This window comes from Coregonus lavaretus (assembly GCF_964263955.1).
Source record: "Coregonus lavaretus genome assembly, chromosome: 15".
NCBI lineage: Eukaryota > Metazoa > Chordata > Actinopteri > Salmoniformes > Salmonidae > Coregonus > Coregonus lavaretus.
In genome coordinates, this window is record NC_140002.1 from 3,990,846 (window position 1) to 4,018,776 (window position 27,931).

Consider the following 27,931-nt stretch of genomic DNA (forward strand, 5'->3'; position numbering starts at 1 on the left):
AGTCTGGTGTCCATATGAAGTTACATGTGTAAACAGAGACGGTCTGGGGTCCATATGAAGTTAGATGTGTAGACAAAGACAGTCTGGTGTCCACATGAAGTTACATGTGTCTACTTAGATGAACCCACCGTGTCTTAAGAAGCTGAAGCTTGTTTTATTTTTCATTTTACATCATCTATCTTTTTTTCCTCACAGTACCAGTAGTTCCACACACTACTAGAGTGTATGTATGTTTGTATGTATGTATATATATCCCACCAATCCTCTCTCAAGAGGTTTTCAAAAAGGGGCAAACTCATGTCTCAAGACCTGCTTCTGTTGGTAACACGTTTCCCTGTTTATGTGCTTTAGCAATACTGTATGTCAATATGGTCATGCTAGTAAAGCCTCTTTGAATTGAATTTCTTTTCTGATTTGGTTTATTTTACCTAAATGGATACAGGGTAGTGTGTTTTGTTTATAAATCACTCAGAAAGTTTTCTTTCTTAAAACAAAATGTGGAATCAACTGTCCACAGTAGTGGGGCTTCCATAAATAGGAAATGGCACATTGTTGTACCCTTTGTTGTATCCTGGAGTTTTGTTCACATTGAATATGAACCCTGTATTTGTACCCTGTACTTTTTAATTTTGTTTTATTTTTTCATTTTTTCATTTTTATGGCACTATCTCTCTTGCATCTGCACTCTTGTACAAAATACGTGTTATAATAAATGTCATATGATTTTAAAGTAAAATAAAGTTTATAATCTTTGAATATCATGTGTTGCCAGTTTTTTTATGTGTGCCCCCCTGATTAAACACTGGCCCCTCCTTGCCCCCCCTAGTAAAATGTGTCTAGAACCGCCACTGGTTCCATTAGCTAGGTTTCCATCCAATTGGTGACAGATTTTCATGCGAATATTCTAAAATCTGCATAATGCACATTTTCCCACCAGATGTGTGTTTCCATCAAACTGACGTTTTAGCGGATAAAATGCTGTGTGTGATGACGTTGTACACATAAAAGGTTACAGCAGGAGGCAGGCAGAATAAGGGTGGTAGAGAGGCAGACAGGCAGCACAGGGGTGGCAGACAGGCAGCAGGTAGCTTAGTGGTTAAGAGCGTTGTGCCAGTAACCGAAAGGTCGCTGGATCTAATCCCCGAGCCGACTAGGTGAAAAATCTGTCGATGTGCCCTTGAGCAAGGCACTTAACCCTAATTGCTCCTGTAAGTCGCTCTGGATAAGAGCGTCTGCTAAATGTAAAAAAAATAAAATAAAACAATTAAAATAAAAGCACTTTGGCGCTTAAGTTTTCATGTACCATTTAATGTGTTTCAGTCGCATGTTCAACTCTACCGATGGTTTTATGACCAAAATAATTTGCGATACATAGCATACTTGCCCAATCTGGGTAGGTTATATGATGAAATATAGATGAAAGCAAGTTAATAAAAAAATTGACAGTCAATCACCGATCATCATGTCACCAGCATAATTTAAATGATAGCCTACCCTTGCCAAGTAAACCTGACTCCATGATGTACTACACAGTTGATGTGAAGTAGCCTACATCGTGGAGTTGAGTTTTACTTGGCTAAGCCTACCTTAGATATTTATTGGAAATTTGCATGAAGCTCATCACCGTGTACATAACTTAAAAATTATGAAATCAGTTATGAAGTTCATCATAACTTATTCCATCTGCCTATAAACTCTGATAGTCTTTCCATGTTGTGGTGGTAATGGGCTACAACAATTCAGACTACATTAAATGGTTTCCTAAAGAAAATCACATCCAAACCTGGCCAAAAGAACACTCTTCCTTGGCTAAATGGAGAAATCTGGAAATTGATGAAAGAACGAGATTATTATCTAAAAATAGCCCTAAGATCCAAATTAGAGCATGACAGACGTAGGTTTACCATGTTGAGAAATAAGGTGATGAAAGAAATCAGACAGGCCAAGGCAAACTTTTTTATTAACATAATTGGTGAAGCAAAGGGAAATTCTAAACTGATCTGGGAGAATCTAAAAAAGTTAACAGGGAAAGACCATAGTAACACTGCAAAAAGACTAGAAATCATGGTGAATAACAATCTAACACAGGATGCAGTCGAAATAGCAATAGCCTTCAATTCCTACTTTATTGACTCTGTCAGGGTACTGACACAGAACCCCTCCACTGGTTTCTTGGGCTCAGTGCTAGTAAATGATGCTCAACCTGTCTTTATCATAAGGGAGGTTTCTGAGTCAAAGGTAGACAAGGTGATTAGCTCACTAAAGAACTCTAAAGCCAAAGATGTGTTTGGGATGGACTCTACCTTTCTTAAAAACTACAAAGAGTCACTCATTGGCCCCATTACTAAGGTCACCAACACATCTATTGGTCTCGGGGTGTTTCCAAGGGTATGGAAGTCGGCCATAATAACGGCCATCTTTAAATCAGGCGACCCTGCTGACGTGAGTAACTACAGGCCCATTAGTATACTACCTGTGGTGTCAAAAGTTGTTGAAAAGTGTGTAGCAGAACAACTGATTGCCCACCTCAACAACAGCCCCTTCACATTACATTGCATGCAGTTTGGCTTCAGAGCGAAACACTCCACAGAAATGGCCAACTGCTTTTTTCTGGAAAATGTGAAGTCCAAGATGGACAAAGGGGGCGTTGTTGGGGCTGTGTTTCTGGACCTAAGGAAGGCTTTTGATACTGTTAACCATGAGATTCTCATCACAAAATTGTCCAAGTTCAACTTTTCCCCCGATGCCTTGAGATGGATGAAATCATACCTTGAAGGCAGAACTCAGTGTGTCAGAGTGAGCAATGAGCTGTCGCCCACTCTTAGCTATGATGTGGGTGTGCCCCAAGGGTCAATACTGGGGCCCCTCCTGTTCAGCCTGTACATTAATGATCTGCCTTCTGTCTGTACTGGGTCTGAAGTTCAAATGTATGCAGATGATACAGTGATATATGTGCATGCAAAGAGCAAACAACAAGCTGCACAAGAACTCACTACTGTAATGGTCCAGGTTACAAAGTGGCTCAGTGACTCGTGTTTGCATCTCAATGTGAAAAAAACTGTTTGCATGTTCTTCACAAAGAGGGCAACAGATGCTACTGAGCCAGAAGTCTATGTGTCAGGGGAGAAGCTCCAGGGGGTATCTGATTTTAAGTACCTTGGCATCATACTTGATTCCAACCTCTCTTTTAAAAAGCATGTGAAAAAGGTAATTCAAATAACCAAATTCAACCTAGCTAATTTCCGATTTATACGAAATTGTTTGACTACAGAGGTAGCAAAACTGTACTTCAAATCTATGATACTCCCCCACTTAACATACTGTTTGGCTAGTTGGGCCCAAGCTTGCTGTACAACAGTAAGACCTATTCAGTCTGTCTACAAACAGGCTCTCAAAGTGCTTGATAGGAAGCCCAATAGCCATCATCACTGTCACATCCTTAGAAAGCATGAGCTCCTGAGTTGGGAAAATCTTGTGCAATACACCGATGCATGTCTTGTATTCAAGATCCTAAATGGCTTGGCTCCCCCTCCACTCAGTATTTTTGTTAAACAGAAAACCCAAACATATGGCAGCAGATCAACAAGGTCTGCCATGAGAGGTGACTGTGTAGTTCCCCTAAGGAAAAGCACCTTTAGTAAATCCGCTTTTTCTGTGAGAGCTTCCCATGTCTGGAATACACTGCCATCAGACACACATAACTGCACCACATATCACACTTTCACAAAATGCTTGAAGACATGGCTAAAGGTCAATCAGATTTGTGAACATGGTCCCTAGCTGTGTGTTGCCGCTTTCCATGTCTGTTGTCTGTAACTTGTGAGGTGTGGAAACACTTTGTTGCTTTTATGAATTTTGTCTTGCTGCTTTTTGTTCTATGTTGCTCGGTCTGTATGCTACGTCTTGCTTGTCCTATGTTGCTATGTCTGTATGCTATGTCTTGTTCTAGCTTGTCATTGTCTATATTGTAATTGTTTTTAATAACCTGCCCAGGGACTGCGGTTGAAAATTAGCCGGCTGGCTAAAACCGGCACTTTTACTGAAACGTTGATTAATGTGCACTGTCCCTGTAAAAATAAACTCAAACTCAAACTCAAACTCAACTCAAACATCATCGCGTGACTCCAAGTTTACTGCGACATTATGGTTTTTCTATAAATATTTGCACATAAAAGCGTTTCCACCACAATTGTCGCATAAATCTATTTCACCAACAACAACAAAATATCCAACCTTATCTAGCGTATTTTGTTTTGTCGACATTGTGAAATTGTACACGTGACTTGTTTTATGCGTCAGGTCATTCGTCTTCATGTAATGGTTGGAAGGAAACCTGGTTATGGTTGATATTGATATATTTTGAAAACAATCAATAAGAAATAATTGTATATTTTAAAAAATCTACATTTTTTAAAAGCATATTGTTAATTGCAGAAGTCATCGACAGATTTAAATATGCTTGTTTGTCCAATAGGCCATCAGGTAGCCTAGTGATTAGTGGTTAAGAGCATTGTGTCAGTAACCGCAAGGTCGCTATTTCGAATCCACGAGCCAACTCGATTTTTACAAATTGCCCTTGAGCAAGGCACTTAACACTAATTGCTCCTGCATGTCGCTCTGGATAAGAGCATCTGCTAAATGACGCAAATGTAATAGATGCTACCCACGCCCAATGAGCTGCTCATGTTAATGGTAATCACTACTTTCTAAGAAACTCATGTAATACATGTACATGATTTAGTCAGCAGGATATTACATTTCCTTTTTGGACATACCAAACGTTGAGAACGGAATTAAAGAGAAACAGCAAAGACCGGTAATCTTTTTTATTTGACTATAATCCATATCAAGATAATTTGACTGAAATATCACAATAAAGATAAATAGAACTATACGTTTATAACATTAACGTGCCCCACAGTTACTATTTTATAATACCCTTAAAACGTCTACTTCTACTTTGAATGTTGTAGTCTAGCAGCAGGTATCCTAGCGGTGAAGAGCGTTATGTGTTGCTGGTTCGAATCCCCGACCTCATTAGGTGAACAATCTGTCGATGTGCCCGTGAGCAAGGCACTTAACCCTAATTGCTCCTGTCTGCTAAATGACTAAAAATTAACTACAGAGCCTTCGGAAAGTATTCAGACCCCTTGACTTTTTCCACATTTTGTTAGGTTACAGCCTTATTCTAAAATTGATCAAATATTTATTTTTTCATCAATCTACACACAATACCCCATAATGACAAAGCGAAAACAGGTTTTTAGAAATTGTTGAAAATGTATTACAAATAAAAACAGAAATACCTTATTTACATACTTATTCAGAGCCATTACTATGAGACTCGAAATTGAGCTCAGGTGCATCCTGTTTCCATTGATAATCCTTAAGATGTTTCTACAACTTGATTGGAGTCCACCTGTGGTAAATTAAATTGATTGGACATGATTTGGAAAGGCACACACCTGTCTACCTATGGTCCCGCAGTTGACAGTGCATGTCAGAACAAAAACCAAGCCATGAGGTCGAAGGAATTGTCCGTAGAGCTCAGAGACAGGATTGTGTCGAGGCACAGATCTGGGGAAGGGTACCAAAACAGTTCTGCAGCATTGAAGGTCCCCAAGAACACAGTGGCCTCCATCATTCTTAAATGGAATAAGTTTCGAACCACCAAGACTCTTCCTAGAGCTGGCCGGCCGGCCAAACTGAGCAATCGGGGGAGATGGGCCTTGGTTAGGGAGGTGACCAAGAACCTGATGGTCACTCTGACAGAGCTCCAGAGTTCCTCTGTGGAGATGGGATAACCTTCCAGAAGGACAACCATCGCTGCAGTATTCCACCAATCAGGCCATTGTGTTAGAGTGGCCAGACGGAAGCCACTCCTCAGTAAAAGGCACATGACAACCCACTTGGAGTTTGGCAAAAGGCACCTAAAGACTCTCAGACCATGAGAAACAAGATTCTCTGGTCTGATTAAACCAATATTGAACTCTTTGGCCTGAATGCCAAGTGTCACGTCTGGAGTAAACATGGCACCATCCCTACGGTGAAGCATAGTGATGGCAGCATCATGCTATGGGGATGTTTTTCAGAGGCAGGGACTGGGAGACTAGTCAGGATCGAGGCAAAGATAAACGGAGAAAAGTACAGAGAGATCCTTGATGAAAACCTGCTCCAGAGCGCTCAGGACCTCAGACTGGGGCGAAGGTTCACCTTCCAACAGGACAGTGACACTAAGCACACAGCCAAGACAACGCAGGAGTGGCTTCGGGACAAGTCTCTAAATGTCCTTGAGTGACTCAGCTAGAACCCGGACTTGAACCTGATCGAACATCTCTGGAGAGACCTGAAAATAGCTGTTCAGCAACGCTCCCCATCCAACCTGACAGAGCTTGAGAGGATCTGCAGAGAAGAATGGGAGAAACTCCCCAAATATAGGTGTGCCAAGCTTGTAGCGTCATACCCAAGAAGACTCGATGCTGTAATCGCTTCAACAAAGTACTGAGTAAAGGGTCTGAATACTTATGTAAATGTCATATCAGTTTTGTATTTTTAATAGAAATCTGTTTTTTCTTTTGTCATTATGGGGTAATGTGTGTAGCTTGATGAGGGGGAAAAAAACAATTTAATCAATTTTAGAATAAGGCTGTGATGTAACAAAATGTGGAAAAAGTCAAGGGGTCTGAATACTTTCCGAAGGCACTATTCGCAGACTTACTTAATTTCAAACTTCACATGTCTCTTGTATAGGCTATTCAGCGTAACTAACTATCAGTGAAATGTCCTCGATAAGTGGTCGGTGTCTATGATTTACGGTTTATCGTCCCAGCTTTACGGTTTATCGTCCCAGCTTTACGGTTTATCGTCCCAGCTTTACGGTTTATCGTCCCAGCTTTACGGTTTATCGTCCCAGCTTGACGGTTTATTGTCCCAGCTTTACGGTTTATCGTCCCAGCTTTACAGTTTATCGTCCCAGCTTTACGGTTTATCGTCCCAGCTTTACAGTTTATCGTCCCAGCTTTACGGTTTATCGTCCCAGCTTTACGGTTTATCGTCCCAGCTTTACGGTTTATCGTCCCAGCTTTACGGTTTATCGTCCCAGCTTTACGGTTTATCGTCCCAGCTCTACACCAACTCAGTAAGTGGTCTTCATCCCTGTCTTAATTTCTATTTTAACTTACTGGTAGGCCTGGTGGATGGATTATCTTGGCAAAGGAGAAATGCTCACTAACAGGGATGTAAACAAATTTGTCGCCAAAGTTTGAGAGAAATAAGCTTTTTGTGCATATGGAAAATTTCGGAGATATTTTATTTCAGCTCATGAAACGATCAACCAACACTTTACATGTTGCGTTTATATTTTTGTTCGGTATAGCTACCGTTCAGCCATTCAAGCAAGCTTGTTAGGCTGCTAGCTAGAGCAAGTTTGCTCAGCTGATCGAGCATGGTTTGCCGTAGTAGCCAGTGCGTCATAGCTACCGAGAGCAGAGTGATTTTCAGAATTAGGAACTAGTGTTAGGCGGATGAGCAAAAATTATTTTTAGAGATGAGTTTCACGTCCTACAAGACAGATCGGTTGAGGGATGAGCATCGCGTAGGAGAGACGCCATCTGACGTGAGACAATGACTGCTGAGAAGATGAAGCATTTCTTTAGGCTGTTTTTCCTTGCGAGTGGTACCTTCAGTCATCTACCTGATGGCAGCATTTGGAAGGATTCGTGCAGTGTGTGAGTGTGAAGATTATGAGAAAAACTATATAAAAGTAAAGAATACTATTTGTACTCCATTTTTACTCTACTTTAATATGCTCAGAGTCATCAAGAGCGGCTCGCTCCAGCACAACTTCCAGCTGCTCGTCATCACACACAACGAGGACTTTGTGGAGGACTTTGTGGGGCGCGTCAACTACTTGGAACGTTACTATCGTATCGGGAAGAACATGGACCAGTGCTCTGAGATCACCAAGTGCAGTGTCTCCTCCCTCACCTCCTAACGTTACCTGCACTGAGCTACTGTTACAGACACCACCCAAAGACTTGATTCATACAGATACATACACTAGTCCATCAAGGCCATGATTGTTATCATAGGCACATGGCCCTACGGTACTGCAGCATTTTCACCAAAGTCAGGGGGCCTCACTGCAAACTGGGTATAATGCCAAAAATGCATTGTTTTTGGAATGTTCTATTCTCCCTGATTGTCTAGGTTTTGTTTTGGTGATTGTTAGTTCTAAAATGTGACATTATTTAAAGACAGTATGTATATGTCCAATATCCTTTCTACATCATTTCTATCTGGTTTAAGTTTACACTGAATGTGCATTTCCATCCCACAAATGAGTTATTTTGTATTTATTTTAGAAAATGTTTTACGCTGTGTGGCCTACTTCTGTACTGTATTCCAGTTGGCGTTGGGGTCTGTACCCAAATAAGACCAAAGTAGTTTGTCTGTTACTTCCTGAATCAATTAAAGTGATTTAGGAGGGATTTCTGTTCTTTGAAAGGATGCAGTTCATGCGGATAAGACCCAGAGGCCCTGTCGTTAGTTACCACTCTTATCCGGAATTTCAGAGAAATGTCCCTGGTCTTGTTGACGCTGCTAATCAACCACATCTCAATCAAGATATTTATAATGTCTCATACTGTCACGAATTCAGCCGAGGCTGCTCCTCCTCCTTGCTCAGGCAGGCTTCTGTGTTCGTCGTCACCGGAGTACTAGCTGCCACCGATCTATGTTTCAGTGTTCTACTTTTTCTGTCTAATTTGCACACACCTGGTTCCAATTACGATAATTTGTTTCCCTATTTTACCCTCTGGTTCCCTCATGGTGTTGTGCGTGATTGTTGTTGTTTTGTTGTCATTGACATGTTAGTCGGTATTTTCTCCCCTGCGTGGAAGAGATGTTATTTACTCTTGACAAGTAAAGTACGTCGTTGACTAAGTTCTGTGTCCTGCGCCTGACTCCGTCCTACCTCTACACACTGACGCATGACACATACACTGTATATTTGACTCCGCGTCTGCTGACACTTCAATAAAATAAAAAACTGTATCCTGTGTCCTATGTATTAATAATCAGTGTTCAATGAGTAGTCATCACGTCTGGCTTTAAATTACCTCCACTTCTCTGATGTACAAGGACTTCTTTAGTACTACTTAGTGTTGGCAAATCAACCCGACCAAAGATGAAGACGGTGATCCTTCTCCTCTCTGTTGCGTTGGTACTGGTTGACTCTGGAGCTCTGCCTGCTAACGCTCCAGCACCATAGAAATCAGGATTTCAATTTAGAGAAGATTGGCGGGAAACTACACACACACACTCTGCCTGAGGTAAGAACTGATCAAACGGCTACAACTTTGGGTTAGCTTGTTGACAATGGCAAATAACCACACTGTTCTTATCTTCTATAGGATTCCTCTGACTTATTGTTTTGTCATTTTAAAAGTGTGCAACAAACATCTCACAATTGTCTTCCTTTTATGCTAGGTGCTTCTGCAGATATTACTGGCAGATGTTACACATTTGACTGTGACCACCACTAACTGCAAGGTGATGTGTTGAAATGTTTTGTCCTTGTTATTAAGATCACGTGCAATAATTTAATAATATTTACAGTTGTTGTAAAAAACGAAGATTTGTTCATATGAAGAATAGTGTTTGAATATGTGGAAACTTTATTTAACAAAACAAACGTGTTCTTTTACAGGAGTTCATCTGTGAAGCTGAGACAATCTTGGCCTCTGTGAAGTTTGGTGATGGGGGAGAGATTATCAGAAGACTGGGGGTTTACAACCAACAGGTAAGTTACTAAAGCATTCTATTAATGGAGCAACTGACCTGCAGTGGTTTCACCCTCTTAGAAGACGTGACCAAATGAAGGACAGTAGCACATGCGTTGGGTGAGGGAGTGTTTTTGGGTGTTGATGTCTTATGATGCTCTCTTCTTTCAGAGAAACTGCACCGTTGTGGAGAAGAGGCAAACAGGTGGAGCTCAGGAGACTTCTCCACAACCTAAAAGAATGTGGTCAGAAAATCTACTTCAAACCATGAGATCTACATCAACTCAACACCTTATCTGCTTATTTATTATTTGTTCACAGTGTTATTTAAACAAGTTAAAGTGGCGTTAATTTTGTATACTAAGGGCAGTATTTTAATCATATAACATCAATATTAGTTTTACCTGCGCTGCATATAATGATCTAATCTCGTACAACACCTATTAACAATGTGAAAAATGTGTTAAACAATATTTGTACTCAAATAAAAAACAACTATATGTCATTTGTTTTTAACTTTCACATTTTGCTGCATTTTTATCAATGATTTTCATGAATTTTCAATGACAGATTAGACTGGTCCGTCCAACTGAGATGGCAGACCTGGTGCTAAAAAATAATTATCCCGGCCTTCGTCCACAGTAGCTGAAATCTAAATAGAAGACTATGGATTGCAAAACTTACTAACATCTCACTCACATACACTCACATCTCACTCACATACGCTTTAAATCACTATTACTTTGTGTTTGCTAGCCATGATTTTAGATGCTCTAATCTACCTGTGGTGGGCCGTACTGTAAATGCTGAGGCTGAAGAGCTTTTGGCGTGAACATGCTTTGCCACTCTCTTCTTTCTCTGGACAATGTTCAAGTTCAAGCTTTTATTAGTCATGTGACAAGGATACACATGGTATATACACCATCCAATGAAATGCTTACTTGCAGGTTCCTTCTCGACGATGCAACAACAATAAGAAATAATAAAAGGTGAGAATACGAACATGAAGTAAATGGACAATGTAATGATCACTCAGCGACTTGATGCAAAGTGAGCTCTGAGTGGAGGCCATACCTTATTACTAAATAAAAACAGAAGCTCCCTCCGTTTGTTGTCAGCAACGCTGTACCCTGCTGGTGGTACTTCTTCTCACTGGCCTATCAACTCATTAAGGCAGAGAGAATAGGAGTATTCATTGAGACGCTGAATTATTCCGCTTTTTGCTTAATATTTAATCATTTATTCACGGTAAACATGGGTGAGCTAGATTTATGATATATTCTGGGGTGTTGCATGTCCTTGCCTGTCATTATTTGTATATCTCAAGGAAACCTCTTAGCTACAGATTTTGGTGTCTTCAATATCACATTAAAAAAAACAGGAGAAACTGCAGAAATATTATTTTTATGGCCAAGGGTTGCATTGAATACTGTTGCAGATGGCAAGAATAGGAGGTAATGAAGGTTTCCCCCGTAATCCATCTCTCTATAGTACAGTTGGGATCCCAACCCCCAAGAGAATACCTTATAGAACAGTCATGAGCTGATGCCTGGAGGCTGTGGAATCTGCCCTCCCATTCAACTTGATCACACAGGCTTCCCCGATCACATCTGATCTGTGCAGGTAGAACCACAACCACATATAAAATCCCCTTGGAATTGAGCTCAGGAATACCATTTTTGTAAGCCTTACCCAAATCCATTGGCAGGGGTTTTTATTTTGTGATTTTGGGAGTTTAGCCCCAGGGCAGTCTTCAGGCCTGGGGAGCAGGAGGCCACTGGCTGCATCTGCTGTGGTATATCCTGGGGCCCCTCTATGGACTCGCCCTGTTTTCATGTCTCTTCACAAGCCGGTCCATGGAGAGTGACAGCGTTCAACTCCTGACAATAATGTGCTTGCCCTGCAGCCAACTCTAGTGCTTTGGTCTGGATGCTTTCTATGGGCGCCTGTTGTCACAAGACCTTACTGTCAAACTCCACAGGTCAAAAAGTGAACCCACCTGATGTGATCGACTTGGAAAAGTAGAGACGAAACAAGATGGCCGTGCTATTTTGAAGGGTTCCTACCTCTTCTCCCTCCCTCGGTTAACTTTTTGGAAAAGGTTTCTACAGACTGAGGAGATGTGTTCGTATCGTTTCTGGTTTCATGAGCTCTTTTAAGTGCTTTTCTGTGGAAATCACGCCAGTGTGAGTTATTTCTGAGTGGGTTAATCTCATTTCTCAGGGCACTTTTATAATGGAGCGTTGTTCAATTATGCATGCAGTGTATAATACTATTCTTGGGGGTGCTGAATTAAGCAGGTAGCATCCCAGGCTGTATGTCCTACCAGTAGCCCTCTCTACCCTGACTGACTGTTTGAATTAGCTAAAACAGTGAGAGGACATTTTAGCAGTGTTTTATGCACTTGACTGTAAAAAAATAAATGTTAAGAAAATATAGCAATGCTCTTGGATTTGCACATATTTATCCTTAGTTTCATGTGAGCTATAAAAACAGATTAATGTTTTAAATGTGTATCTTAAATAGACCTATTGTGTTTTCCCTACTAACACAAATTGTATCTAAACAGCGAAGTTAACTACAGATAGCAAACAATTGCAGAAGCTTACATTTGCATAAGGTCAAATTGTACAATTTGGGTGTCCGGTCCGAGGGTAATCAAATACTTTAGTCAGGAGGACTGTTGTGAGTCTCTCTGTCGTGCTGGTGCTAAAATGCAGAGCAGAGTGTCAGTATGGGAGGTCAGGGGACAAGCTGCCTGATATAACCACTGACCCAATCATAATGCAGTGCTATTCAATTCTGGTCCTGGAGTGCTGAACCACTTCTGGTTTTTGTCCTCTCCTTCTAATCAGGGACTGATTCAGATCTGGGACACCAGGTAGAAACTAAAACCAGAAGCAGATTAGCCCTTCAGGCCCGGAAATGAATACATTTACAACATTTAGCAGACACTCTTATCCAGAGCGACTTACAAATTGGTGCATTCACCTTATGATAGCCAGTGGGACAACCACTTTACAATATATCAACATTTTTATTTTTTGGGGGGGTGGGGTAGAAGGATTACTTTTATCCTATCCCAGGTATTCCTGAAAGAGGTGGGGTTTCAAGTGTCTCCGGAAGGTGGTGAGTGACTCCGCTGTCCTGAGGGAGCTTGTTCCAACATTGGGGTGCCAGAGCAGCGAACAGTTTTGACTGGGCTGAGCGGGAACTGTGCTTCCGCAGAGGTAGGGGGGCCAGCAGGCCAGAGGTGGATGAACACAATGCCCTCGTTTGGGTGTAGGGACTGATCAGAGCCTGAAGGTACAGAGGTGCCGTTCCCCTCACAGCTCCGTAGGCAAGCACCATGGTCTTGTAGCATACCCCTGATTGTACATTTACGTCATTTAGCAGACGCTCTTATCCAGAGCAACTTACAGTTAGTGAGTGCATACATTTTCATACTGGCCCCCCGTGGGAATCGAACCCACAACCCTGGCGTTGCAAGCGCCATGCTCTACCAACTGAGCTACACGGGACCTGTAGAGGCTATTGAAGAGCCAGCTTTCCACACATCCCTTATTCCCTCAGCTTAAGACCCCTCTGGACAGGCTGGGTATGGGGGGACTGTGGGAGCCTATTTGGAGAGACAGGTATTTTGGGCAGCTAGGTTCGTCTGTATTATTCAGTAAAAACAATTTTCCCAGGCTCAGTTGAACGATGTTTAAAATACTTATGTAACAAGGTTCCTCGCATGTAAACCTGGTGGCCTTATGTATTATATTGTATGTAGAAATGTACAAGGTGGGAAAGACGATCAAAAACAATGTTAGTAACTTACACTGAGTGTACAAAACATTAAGAACACCTGCTCTTTCCATGACATAGACTGACCAGGTGAAATCCAGGTGAAAGCAATGATCCCTTATTGATGTCACTTGTTAAATACACTTCAATCAATGTACAGTGGGGAAAAAAAGTATTTAGTCAGCCACCAATTGTGCAAGTTCTCCCACTTAAAAAGATGAGAGAGGCCTGTAATTTTCATTTTAGGTACAAGTCAACTATGACAGACAAAATGAGAAAAAAAATTCAAGAAAATCACATTGTAGGATTTTTTATGAATTTATTTGCAAATTATGGTGGAAAATAAGTATATGGTCAATAACAAAAGTTACTCAATACTTTGTTATATAGCCTTTGTTGGCAATGACACAGGTCAAACGTTTTCTGTAAGTCTTCACAAGGTTTTCACACACTGTTGCTGGTATTTTGGCCCATTCCTCCATGCAGATCTCCTCTAGAGCAGTGATGTTTTGGGGCTGTCGCTGGGCAACACAGACTTTCAACTCCCTCCAAAGATTTTCTATGGGGTTGAGATCTGGAGACTGGCTAGGCCACTCCAGGACCTTGAAATGCTTCTTACGAAGCCACTCATTCGTTGCCCGGGCGGTGTGTTTGGGATCATTGTCATGCTGAAAGACCCAGCCACGTTTCATCTTCAATGCCCTTGCTGATGGAAGGAGGTTTTCACTCAAAATCTCACGATACATGGCCCCATTCATTCTTTCCTTTACACGGATCAGTCGTCCTGGTCCCTTTGCAGAAAAACAGCCCCAAAGCATGATGTTTCCACCCCCATGCTTCACAGTAGGTATGGTGTTCTTTGGATGCAACTCAGCATTCTTTGTCCTCCAAACACGACGAGTGAAGTTTTGACCCAAAAGTTATATTTTGGTTTCATCTGACCATATGACATTCTCCCAATCCTCTTCTGGATCATCCAAATGCAATCTAGCAAACTTCAGACGGGCCTGGACATGTACTGGCTTAAGCAGGGGGACACGTCTTGCACTGCAGGATTTGAGTCCCTGGCGGCGTAGTGTGTTACTGATGGTAGGCTTTGTTAGTTTGGTCCCAGCTCTCTGCAGGTCATTCACTAGGTCCCCCCGTATGGTTCTGGGATTTTTGCTCACCGTTCTTGTGATCATTTTGACCCCACGGGGTGAGATCTTGCGTGGAGACCCAGATCGAGGGAGATTATCAGTGGTCTTGTATGTCTTCCATTTCCTAATAATTGGTCCCACAGTTGATTTCTTCAAACCAAGCTGCTTACCTATTGCAGATTCAGTCTTCCCAGCCTGGTGCAGGTCTACAATTTTGTTTCTGGTGTCCTTTGACAGCTCTTTGGTCTTGACCATAGTGGAGTTTGGAGTGTGACTGTTTGAGGTTGTGGACAGGTGTCTTTTATACTGATAACAAGTTCAAACAGGTGCCATTAATACAGGTAACGAGTGGAGGACAGAGGAGCCTCTTAAAGAAGAAGTTACAGGTCTGTGAGAGCCAGAAATCTTGCTTGTTTGTAGGTGACCAAATACTTATTTTCCACCATAATTTGCAAATAAATTCATTAAAAATCCTACAATGTGATTTTCAGGATTTTTTTTTCTCAATTTGTCTGTCATAGTTGACGTGTACCTATGATGAAAATTACAGTCCTCTCTCATCTTTTTAAGTGGGAGAACTTGCACAATTGGCGGCTGACTAAATACTTTCTTTCCCCACTGTAGATGAAGGGGATGAGACAGGTTAAAGAAAGATTTTTAAGCCTTGAGACAATTGAGACATGGATTGTGTATGTGTGCCATTCAGAGGGTGAATATATGAAGAAATAAATGTATGCACTCACTAACTGTAACTCTGGATAAGAGTGTATAATAATAACATGCCATTTAGCAAATCCTTTTATGCAAAGCGACTTACAGTCGTGTGTGCATACATTTTTTTTGTGTATGGGTGGTCCCGGGGATCGAACCCACTACCTTGGCGTTACAAGCGCTGTGCTCTACCAGCTGAGCTACAGAGGACCGACAAGTGTCTGCTAAATGATGTAAATGTAAATGAATGGGCAAGACACAATATTTAAGTGCCTTTGAACGGGGGATGGTAGTAGGTGCCAGGCGCACCGGTTTGTGTCAAGAACTGAAATGCAGCTGGGTTTTTCATGTTCAAATCAAATCAAATCAAATCAAATTTTATTGGTCACATGCGCCGAATACAACAGGTGCAGACATTACAGTGAAATGCTTACTTACAGCCCTTAACCAACAGTGCATTTATTTTAAACAAAAAAAGTAAGAATAAAAACAACAACAAAAAAAGTGTTGAGAAAAAAAGAGCAGAAGTAAAATAAAGTGACAGTAGGGAGGCTATATATACAGGGGGGTACCGTTGCAGAGTCAATGTGCGGGGGCACCGGCTAGTTGAGGTAGTTGAGGTAATATGTACATGTGGGTAGAGTTAAAGTGACTATGCATAAATACTTAACAGAGTAGCAGCAGCGTAAAAAGGATGGGGTGGGGGTGCAGTGCAAATAGTCCGGGTAGCCATGATTAGCTGTTCAGGAGTCTTATGGCTTGGGGGTAGAAGCTGTTGAGAAGTCTTTTGGACCTAGACTTGGCACTCCGGTACCGCTTGCCGTGCGGTAGCAGAGAGAACAGTCTATGACTAGGGTGGCTGGAGTCTTTGACAATTTTGAGGGCCTTCCTCTGACACCGCCTGGTATAGAGGTCCTGGATGGCAGGAAGCTTTGCCCCAGTGATGTACTGGGCCGTACGCACTACCCTCTGTAGTGCCTTGCGGTCGGAGGCCAAGCAGTTGCCATACCAGGCGGTGATGCAACCAGTCAGGATGCTCTCGATGGTGCAGCTGTAGAATTTTTTGAGGATCTGAGGACCCATGCCAAATCTTTTTAGTCTCCTGAGGGGGAATAGGCTTTGTCGTGCCCTCTTCACGACTGTCTTGGTGTGTTTGGACCATGATAGTTCGTTGGTGATGTGGACACCAAGGAACTTGAAGCTCTCAACCTGTTCCACTACAGCCCCGTCGATGAGAATGGGGGCGTGCTCAGTCCTCTTTTTTTTCCTGTAGTCCACAATCATCTCCTTTGTCTTGGTCACGTTGAGGGAGAGGTTGTTGTCCTGGCACCACACGGCCAGATCTCTGACCTCCTCCCTATAGGCTGTCTCATCGTTGTCGGTGATCAGGCCTACCACTGTTGTGTCGTAGGCAAACTTAATGATGGTGTTGGAGTCGTGCCTGGCCATGCAGTCATGGGTGAACAGAGAGTACAGGAGGGGACTGAGCACGCACCCCTGAGGGGCCCCCGTGTTGAGGATCAGTGTGGCAGATGTGTTGTTACCTACCCTTACCACCTGGGGGCGGCCCGTCAGGAAGTCCAGGATCCAGTTGCAGAGGGAGGTGTTTAGTCCCAGGATCCTTAGCTTAGTGATGAGCTTAGAGGGCACTACGGTGTTGAATGCTGAGCTGTAGTCAATGAATAGCATTCTCACGTAGGTGTTCCTCTTGTCCAGGTGGGAAAGGGCAGTGTGATAGAGATTGCATCATCTGTGGATCTGTTGGGGCGGTATGCAAATTGGAGTGGGTCTAGGGTTTCTGGGATTATGCTGTTGATGTGAGCCATGACCAGTCTTTCAAAGCACTTCATGGCTACAGACGTCAGTGCTACGGGTCGGTAGTCATTTAGGCAGGTTATCTTAGAGTTCTTGGGCACGGGGACTATGGTGGTCTGCTTGAAACATGTTGGTATTACAGACTCAGTCAGGGACATGTTGAAAATGTCAGTGAAGACACTTGCCAGTTGGTCAGCACATGCTCGGAGTACACGTCCTGGTAATCCGTCTGGCCCTGCGGCCTTGTGAATGTTGACCTGCTTAAAAGTCTTACTCACATCGGCTACGGAGAGCGTGATCACATAGTCATCCGGAACAGCTGGTGCTCTCATGCATGCTTCAGTGTTGCTTGCCTCGAAGCGAGCATAGAAGTGGTTTAGCTCGTCTGGTAGGCTTGTGTCACTGGGCAGCTCGCGGCTGTGCTTCACTTTGTAGTCTGTAATAGTTTTCAAGCCCTGCCACATCCGACGAGCGTCAGAGCCAGTGTAGTATGATTCAATCTTAGACCTGTATTGACTCTTTGCCTGTTTGATGGTTCGTCGGAGGTCATAGCGGGATTTCTTATAAGCGTCCGGGTTAGAGTCCCGTTCCTTGAAAGCGGCAGCTCTACCCTTTAGCTCAGTGCGGATGTTTCCTGTAATCCATGGCTTCTGGTTGGGGTATGTACGTACGGTCACTGTGGGGACGACATCATCGATGCACTTATTGATGAAGCCAGTGACTGATGTGGTGTACTCCTCAATGCTGTCTGAAGAATCCCGGAACATGTTCCAGTCTGTTCTAGCAAAACAGTCCTGTAGCTTAGCATCTGCGTCATCTGACCACTTTTTTATTAACCGAATCACTGGTGCTTCCTGCTTCAGTTTTTGCCTATAAGCAGGAATCAGGAGGATAGAGTTATGGTCAGATTTGCCAAATGGAGGGCGAGGGAGAGCTTTGTATACGTCTCTGTGTGTGGAGTAAAGGTGGTCTAGAGTTTTTTTCCCTCTGGTTGCACATTTAACATGCTGGTAGAAATTAGGTAGAACGGATTTAAGTTTCCCTGCATTAAAGTCCCCGGCCACTAGGAGCGCTGCATCTGGATGAGCGTTTTCCTGTTGATTAATGGCCTTGTACAACTCATTCAGTGCAATCTTAATGCCAGCATTGGTTTGTGGTGGTAAATAGACAGCTATGAAAAATATAGATGAAAACTCTCTTGGTAAATAGTGTGGTCTACAGCTTATCATAAGATACTCTACCTCAGGCGAGCAAAACCTCGAGACTTCCTTAGTATTTGATTTTGTGCACCAGCTGTTGTTTACAAATATACACAGACCGCCACCCCTTGTCTTACCAGAGTCAGCCGTTCTGTCCTGCCGATGTAGCGTATAGCCTGCTAGCTGAATGTTATCATTGTTGTCGTTCAGCCACGACTCCGTGAAACATAAGATGTTACAGTTTTTAATGTCCCGTTGGTAGGATAACCGTAATCTTAAATCGTCCATTTTATTCTCAAAAGATTGAACGTTGGCTAATAGGATTGATGGAAGAGGCAGTTTACTCGCTCGCCGTCGGATCCTTACAAGGCACCCGGATCTGCGTCCGCGATATCTCCGTCTCTTCCTCACGCGAATGACGGGGATTTGGGCCTTGTCGGGTGTCTGTATGATATCCTTCGCGGCCGCCTCGTTGAAGAAAAAATCTTCGTCCAATGCGAGGTGAGTAAATGCTGTCCTGATATCCAGAAGCTCTTTTTGGTTATAAGAGACGATGGCAGAAACATTATGTACAAAATAAATTACAAATAACGCGGAAAAACACACATAATATTACAATTGGTTAGAGGGCTGTAAAACGGCAGCCATCTTCTCCGGCGCTGTTCTGTTCAACAGTTTCCCTTGTGAATCAACAATGGTCCACCAATCAAAGGATATCCAGCCAACTTGACACAACTGTGGGAAGCATTGGAGTGCAACTCAATATTAGGAAGGTGTTCGTAATGTTTTGTACACTCAGTGTATACCGTAGTAGTGGCAAGCATCCATTGTCATACAGACACACCTCTGTCACTTTTGTTGAAACACATCTCGATTAAGATTCGTCAACAGAGAGAAAGGTTAATGAAAAAACCAGGCAGAGAGAAAAGACAAGTAAAAGAACAGTGGTGGTGGAGAGAAAGAGAGGGAATAGAGGACGCCAGAAGTTGACGTTTGAAGGGTGGCCAGCCTCATGTTTCTCAGTAACAGAATCCCTCTGCATGACTCAGTGACCTGCTGGGGAGGAGCTGAGGCCTGGAATGGCTTGGCATGTGGTGATAATAGGAGAAGACTAATACACAGAGGTAGCTGTCTGCCTCCACATTGGTCACATTCTCATTTGTTGCTGCTGGCACTTTATGAATAATTGAGATGGTGGTGTCTTGGTTCTGCCATCGCCCCGACCTACCCCCCTCGCTCTCCTCACAGGGACTGCTGAACACTGAACAACCACCCAGGGTAGGCAAAGGGGAGGGGAGGGGAGGGGTGTGGGGTGCAGAACACCGTCCGGGATGCAGTCTGCAGCAATTAAACAGTGCTCTCATCCCCATTCTGTCAAGCACCGCTTCTCTCCGCTCCATGAAAACATCTCAAGCAAACGTAACTTTCTCCTTTTCCCTTTCCTTCTCTCCTTCTTCCTCTCTCCCTCTCCTTCTCTCTCTCGCTCTCTCCTTCTCCCTCTCCTTCTCTCTCTCTCTCCCTCTCCTTCTCTCCCTCTCCTTCTCTCTCTCTCCTTCTCCCTCTCTCCCTCTCCTTCTCCCTCTCTCCTTCTCCCTCTCTCCTTCTCCCTCTCTCCCTCTCCTTCTCTCTCTCTCCTTCTCCCTCTCTCCCTCTCCTTCTCCCTCTCTCCCTCTCCTTCTCTCCCTCTCCTTCTCTCCCTCTCCTTCTCTCTCCTCCTTCTCTCTCTCTCCTTCTCCCTCTCTCCCTCTCCTTCTCCCTCTCTCCTTCTCCCTCTCTCCTTCTCCCTCTCTCCCTCTCCTCTCTCTCTCCTTCTCCCTCTCTCCCTCTCCTGCTCTCTCTCTCCTTCTCCCTCTCTCCCTCTCCTTCTCCCTCTCTCCCTCTCCTTCTCTCCCTCTCCTTCTCTCCCTCTCCTTCTCTCTCTCTCCTTCTCCCTCTCCCTTCTCTTTCTCTCAAACACACACCCACAAATACAGACATAACAAGTCAAAATACATATATTTATATGTCCTTATTTTGGCAATACCTTAAATGTACCATTCTTGTGGTGGCTCAACAGTTTCTCCCAAAAATATTGTTACTTGACTTGAAAAATACTCAATCTAATACTTATATTTCAGAGCCTTATTTCAGCTATATTTTGCAGCAATTTTACAATTGAACTGAAGTGAAAATGCACATAATAATGTTTAATAAATACATGTTCCACAGAGCCAATGCAACTCAATTATTGCATGCGAAATTGCAATACCTTTCAACTGGGAATGAATAATAGAACGGGACTCACTCGCCACATGCTCCTTGTCTGCACTAACCTTCAGCTCAACTTACCTCATAGCAAGAGGGTTATGAATCATGATATCAATAGGGCTATTACAGCAATCAATAATTTACACACTGCTTCCTGGCCAAAAAAGATTTAACCCTCATCTCCAAGTAATTTATTTAACATTAATATGGCCAAATTGTCCAAACAACTTCAATCAGTGTTGGGGAGATAAAATACATTCAGAAAATGCTCTAGTCTAAAGTTTGTAAAACGTCAACAGAAACACAGGCAAACAACGCTAACAAAACAGTTGAATTGAATAATATGAGCATTTCACTTTTTGGTGAATCTTATTTAAAGGTCCAGTGCTGTCAAAACGTGATTTTCCTGTGTTTTATATATATTTCCTCACTATGAGGTTGGAATAATACTGTGAAATTGTGAAAAGGATGATAATGCCCTTTTAGTGTAAGAGCTGTTTGAAAAGATTGCCTGCAATTTCAGCCTATTTTGGCTTGCCTGGTGACAACACCAGGTGGTATAAGTTAATAGACCAATAACAAAGAGAGTTTCAAACCTCTCTGCCAATAACAGCTAGTTTTTAGGTTACAGATCCCTCCTATTAGCCTCATCCAATTAGGCCCCTCACTCAGACCACTCCCAGACACTCCTAGCTAAATTATTGCTTGAGAAATTGCTCTTTGCTAAGAAGCTATTTTTGTTTCTTTTTGACCATTTTAATAAAATAAAATAAATAACACTAAGGTACTTAATTGTTACCTAGAATTGATTTGATATTGAGATAAAAAGCGGCTACACTGGGCCTTTAACCTGATTTAAAACTCTCTATAGTAGCCACATGATCCCAAGACAGAAAAATAGAGAGATTTGTATCCATTAGGTTATCATACTGAGCAAGTAGACAATGATATATTTGCATTGCTTTTGCCCCTCTTTCAAATTCCTCTTTATCTACATAAATTACACATTGCCTAAGCAATTAATTATATCTGAAGATCAAAGAGAATATTAAAAAGCAACAGATTTTCTTTTCAATTGCAAAATATTGATCCTCTGGCTAAAATATCCAGGAGAGAGCCTGAATCACACTTGGGAAAATAGCATATAACCTCAGGTTACATTGACATATAACATAGGATGAATTCGGAAACTGGGACAGCTTAATCCTGAAGTGTTTATTTCCTGGTCTGACAAGAGAAAATCTAAACTATTGTTACTAAGTCCTTGCAGAGAAACCACATAATCAAAATCACATCAGCTCATTTGTGTGACATCATAGAGGGGGCAGAGCTTCAAACAGGAAGCTCACCCCGCAAAGCACACGGTAAGATCAGTGACATATCTTTTTTTTCTGTTTTGTTGTTAAGGTTATAAAACTGTAATAAATAATTTACTGTGCCAAATTGTGATGTAAATGTGCACACTATGTACTGGTGCATCAAAATACATAAACAAGTTGGCAATGTTGTTTAAATGTTGTTTAAATGTTGTTTAAATGTTGTAATGAAGTCATTTTTTTGTTGTTGTCCCGCTTTACCAACTATAGCTAGATAAAGTAGGACAGCATGAAGTAGATAAAGTAGGACAGCATGAAGTAGATAAAGTAGGACAGCATGGAGTAGCTAAAGTAGGACAGCATGAAGTAGATAAAGTAGGACAGCATGGAGTAGCTAAAGTAGGACAGCATGAAGTAGATAAAGTAGGACAGCATGAAGTAGATAAAGTAGGACAGCATGACGTAGATAAAGTAGGACAGCATGGAGTAGCTAAAGTAGGACAGCATGAAGTAGATAAAGTAGGACAGCATGGAGTAGCTAAAGTAGGACAGCATGAAGTAGATAAAGTAGGACAGCATGGAGTAGCTAAAGTAGGACAGCATGAAGTAGCTAAAGTAGGACAGCATGAAGTAGCTAATGTGGGACAGCATGGAGTAGCTAAAGTAGGACAGCATGAAGTAGCTAAAGTAGGACATCATGGAGTAGCTAAAGTAGGACAGCATGAAGTAGCTAAAGTAGGACAGCATGAAGTAGCTTATGTGGGACAGCATGACGTAGCTAAAGTGGGACAGTCTTATAGGCATTTCCAATGGAGGAAAGAGATCCAGTTTACATTAGGGACCCCCTGTACTTAGTTTAGGCAGGGCTGTGGTTCTTGTAGTACTATATCCTGTTAATTGTTTCTTGGTGTACTGTTATTGGTGCTGTTATTAGTACTATTATTAGTACTGTTATTGGTACTGTTATTAGTACTATTATTAGTACTGTTATTGGTACTGTTATTAGTACTATTATTAGTACTGTTATTAGTACTGTTATTGGTACTGTTATTGGTACTGTTATTGATACTGTTATTGGTACTGTTATTGGTACTGTTATTGATACTGTTATTGGTACTGTTATTGGTACTGTTATTAGTACTATTATTAGTACTGTTATTGGTACTGTTATTGGTACTGTTATTTGAGTGAATTCAGGAAAAGTGTGACATGTTTCTAAATCACACAAAATTGAATTGAATTTAATTGTCATTGGGACAGCAGGTTATAGCTTGGGACAGCAGGTTATAGCTTGGGACAGCAGGTTATAGCTTGGGACAGCAGGTTAAACTGGGACACCATTATTATAGTCCTAATTGTACCCCAATCTACCAAATGCGAACTGGAAATATTGTTTTGATTCAGTGTACACACATGGGTGTGTCATGCCTCCTGTGAATATGATATTTAAAAATAGAAATAAATGTTGTGTGTGATTAGGACACTTCTTGAGGATTTCAGAAATGTATCATGTTGGATAGATGTCGAAAGAAGTTACCGAAGACAGAAATGCAAAGTGTCCCACTTATTCCTAATTCACCCTACAGTATATTGTTTTCTATTTTCATCAACAATATTTTGTTTTTGTTTTCACTTCCCCTTAATACATGCATCGAACTTACACAAATCGAACAACAAAATATTTTATTTAAAGCCAATAGACCTGCTATTCCACTTTTACAGAAAAAGTGTCCCATACTAAATAACTCATACAACGGTACTTATCAGGATGAGAATGAAGACAATTATAATGAAGTCAGTTGGTGTTATTATTAGTTTAAATAACAATAACAGTTTGACATACTATTTCAAAATCCTATTGTTGTATTTTTATTAGTATAATAACAGAATTAATTTGAGTCCAAAAACTCCCTTATATAAAGATTTAAAAACTTCCAACTGACTGGAGAAAAAACATAGCTATAGCCTTAATAGTAAGTTAGATAATCACACATTTAAAATGACGGGGTAAAAAACCTACACAGTACACATGGGTAAAAAGGGTGAGAAAAAAAAATCAGTTATTTTCGCACGGGTTTAAAATATAAATTGAAGTCTTCAAATCCTTACCTGAAATTGTGAGCGTTGCAAGCCTCTATCCCTCGAGTCACGAGCTCCCACACTCTCACCCCTCCGCACAGCAACAATCCTCATTTTATACCAATATATAATTAATATTGCATCATCATTACTTAATCATTTCAAACTCAACGATATACCCCGGTAACATACGGGCATTCATTATTAAAAAACGATCTAATTAGGACCAAGGTCCATGTAACAATGCGTCAAAAAAAAAGGAATACATAAATTATGTGTCTCTTATTGTTTGTTGCATGGTGTTTGATTTTGGTTGATAAATTCAGCACTGAAACACAATTTTTTCTATATGTATGTGCTATATGATTCATTTTTAATCGCAGCAGAGCATTAGGAATTCATAAATACAACTCGTTAAGTTTTCTGTGAAACTCATGGTTTTACAATCATTTAATCACCCATCTGTATCTTGAGATTTATTCAAATACTATGGAAGAACAAACCCTGAATCAATATTCCCTTACTCCAACCCCAGAAACGGAAGATATATTGTATTTAACTATCATAGCCTCACACAAATGGCAAAATTACGTTAAGCCTAGGGAAACTTTTTCTTCCTGTCTTTAAATTAAGTGATAATGCTAGGTCTAATTGTCTACAATTGACAAAAACACAAATTAAGCATGTAAAATGTAATCAAAATAATCAATTGCTGATTCAATGGAATTTTAGAAAATATTCAATTATTTATTCATTAAGTTTCAACTTCACACATTTTGTCAAGTGAAATCCAAGAGTGAAGAAAAATACTCATAGTATTTCAGTGATACTCAAAACTGTTTTACATGTTCACATCAAAATACATAACGTCAAAATATAGCAGCCTTCCCATGCCTGTCTGACGTACCTTAGTTAAAATAGTGACATTTTGTAAATTATTAAAGAAAATCAACTCGTGTTGTGTCATCAATATTGTGAAATGTGATTTTCCTATTTTGCACATAACTGTGAATTATTTTTTTAACGAAGTTCAGCTAGTTCACAAAGACAGCACATTCATTTGCAATATGTTTTTTAAGGGGTATGTTACACCTTTACAGTGAACACCCATTAATTCCATCATATACAAATATGAATCCAAACAGTCCGACACATAAACGTGAACATGTTGGTGTAATTGATGAAATTGTCCAAACAACTAATCGGATTTACGAGCATTCAACAGGACATCTCACATGATAGAGATAGGTAATTTTCTATAGGCCTATTTGTTATAGTTCTGTGATCGAAGAGAGTTGTGATATGCAGTCAAGTAAAAGCAACAACAACGAAAACTTAATCCAAGAGACCTTTAGCACGACACGTTTCATTCCAATCTACAACAACAACAACGTTAGAGGACCAAAAAAGTGAACGAGACAAAATAATTTAATTTAAATAAATCTATAGTCTCCGTTGTAAATTCCAATCGGACATGATAAGATGTTGATAGATCCCTGTTATCTCTTCAAAATGTCGTATTTTATGCATAATGTTAACTAATGCACAGCAGAATATTTCATCCTTTTCTGTTTTTGCCGTTGGTTGCAAAACCACACACGAACCACGTTCTTTTTAAGGTCCAGTTTTTCAGCAATTGCAGCAATTTTTTCCGAAGAGGGACGGGGCTGGATCGCAAAATATGCCTCCAACGAGCGCTTCTCAGGTGCGGCTATCGAAGTGCGTTTTCGTTTCCTTTCGTTGCCATTAAAAAGGTCTGGCTTGCTGTTTTTCTCCCGGTAAGCAGCCTCGGCCTCCTCGAGCCAGGCTTGGAGGACAGGTTTTAGAGCAATCATATTATTGTGAGAGAGGGTGAGGGACTCAAACCTACAGATAGTACTCTGGCTGAGAGAGCCCACCCCGGGTATCTTCAGGTTGGCGAGGGCTGAGCCAACGTCCGCCTGGGTCACTCCGAGCTTTATCCTCCTTTGTTTGAACCGCTCAGCGAAGGCTTCCAGCTCCCTAGGATCCGACTCCACGTCGTTGACACACGACATTCCGTTGTGCACAGATAGAGAGTGCGGATGACCCATGGCCATAGCCTGGTGGAGGTGACCCATGGTCTGGAGGTGGTGCTGGTGCGTGGTCATCATAGAGGAATCCGGAGCCCCCATCCCGCTCACTGAGAGACTGGACGAGATGTGATCCAGGAGATCCCCTTCCAAGCTCTGGTTGAGGTGGTGGTGGTGTTGGTGAGAGGTCAGGGTGGAAGGATGGGAGATGGGCACGGTAGAGGAGTTGGAGGTGCAGGGGACACTACTCATGGTATGGTAAGTCACGTCTGGCTTGAAATGGTGACTCTTGCCGTGAGAGACTATGTCAGCAGCCGCCAGAGCTTCCGCGCGTGCCAGTAGACTCTCATCAAAGCCACCGAAGATATTGCCCTGGAGCTGGAAGCAAGAGTGCGCATATTGGAATCAGTAGGGAATTCTGTCAACTCAGGATTCAAATAAATGTTAAGCACAGGGAGAACCCTCCTCAAAGCACAGGTCATAAACATTAATATGAAAGCAGCAGCTTTGCTTGAATAGACATGTGGATGAGAGAGAACGAGAGGGAGGGGGAGGGAGGGGTTGTGAGGGAGAGAGAGAGAGAGAAATAACGAGTATGAGAGTGGATAAAACAAAGTCCTTTCTGAACCACTTAAAACGTTTTAAATTGATATTTGTTCATACAGTTGTGCCTCAAATAATTGACTGAGAAACATACCTGCGGGGCAGGCAGACAAACTCTGCGCATGCCTTCCGAACTCGCTTGCAGGCCAGAGTATTTGGGCTCCTGCAGCACCGGGTGCATAGAGAAATGCTGCTTGCCGTTCATGGTCATCATCTTCGTTGCGCACCTTGCAGGTAAGTGGCCCTGACATAGAGGCAGGCTCGGTTCTCTGGCTCGTTGCTGTTAGTGAGCTATTTCCATTGGCAGCGCCTCCCGTTCTGCCTCTCTCTCACCCCACCTGCTCCTTTACTCAACTTACAAGTTACAAGTCATTGGAATGGGCTGGGTGCTGTGCGCAAGCGTGATGCACGGTTGAACGTGAACGCGATTACATTGCCCATGAAACTAAAAGCAATGGGCCTATAAGCCTCATTATCAGCCATACATAACATGTGATAATGGATTATAAATACAACTGTTTGAAAGTTTGTTCATATTCCCAATAAACTACTCTAGGCCTATATATTTCTGCTGCATTAACTTGAGGTTCCAGGCGTAATATAATGAACACAGAGAATGTGTGCAGTCTATTTTAATGAATATGTCATGTTTCTTAGCAGTTTCTTCTCATCAAGGGTAAAACAGGAGCGTGGTTTGCTTCAGCAGCATGGACAGCGCCAGTATTGGCGTCTCGAGGCGACAGGTGACGCCCACACAGTTAAATGAAGGAACGGTGCCTCAGACAGTCTTCAACAATCAGAGGGTGTGGCAAATTAATAGCAGACGTGAAATCTAATACCACACAAGTTCTATACCATTAATAAAATTATAAAATGTTATTATTATTTATTATTATTATAAAATGTGTAGATGGAATACATAAATAGACTTATTCCCTTCAATCCAGTCAATGTGTGCTTAGAATATGAAACAACTCTTGATTTATGTACAAACCTTTTTCAAGAGGTCAAAAACAAACAAAGGTAGGTCAAAAATAAACATAATAATAATGTAATATGCCATTTAGCAGACGCTTTTATCCAAAGCGACTTACAGTCATGCGTGCATACATTTTTTGTGTATGGGTGGTCCCGGGGATCGAACCCACTACCTTGACGTTACAAGCGCCGTGCTCTACCAGCTGAGCTACAGAGGACCAC

General features: G+C 41.8%; 2 protein-coding genes and 1 pseudogene across 3 annotated transcripts in view; 2 read left to right on the forward strand and 1 right to left on the reverse strand.

Annotated features, from left to right (window-relative positions):
- Positions 1 to 7,993, forward strand: part of LOC311142604 (DNA repair protein RAD50-like) — a 38,691-nt pseudogene extending 30,698 nt beyond the window's left edge. Inside the window, exon 16 of the transcript in view lies at positions 7,813 to 7,993. The product of the transcript in view is annotated as a DNA repair protein RAD50-like (transcript). The remainder of the gene's footprint in view (positions 1 to 7,812) is intronic.
- A 1,194-nt stretch (positions 7,994 to 9,187) lies between these two features.
- LOC311142605 (uncharacterized protein) lies at positions 9,188 to 11,649 on the forward strand (the record flags this gene model as incomplete). The annotated part of the gene is made up of 4 exons (XM_084178272.1): positions 9,188 to 9,262; positions 9,490 to 9,552; positions 9,710 to 9,802; positions 11,632 to 11,649. The coding sequence occupies 4 exons, from the start codon at positions 9,188 to 9,190 to the stop codon at positions 11,647 to 11,649; spliced, it is 249 nt and encodes an 82-aa protein (XP_084034398.1).
- Positions 11,650 to 25,615: 13,966 nt separating this feature from the next.
- Positions 25,616 to 26,945, reverse strand: LOC311142943 (POU domain, class 4, transcription factor 3-like; the record flags this gene model as incomplete). Its single annotated transcript, XM_084178706.1, has 2 exons — positions 25,616 to 26,506; positions 26,826 to 26,945. 2 exons carry the CDS (start codon positions 26,943 to 26,945, stop codon positions 25,616 to 25,618), a joined length of 1,011 nt encoding a protein of 336 aa, XP_084034832.1.
- Positions 26,946 to 27,931: the final 986 nt, after the last annotated feature.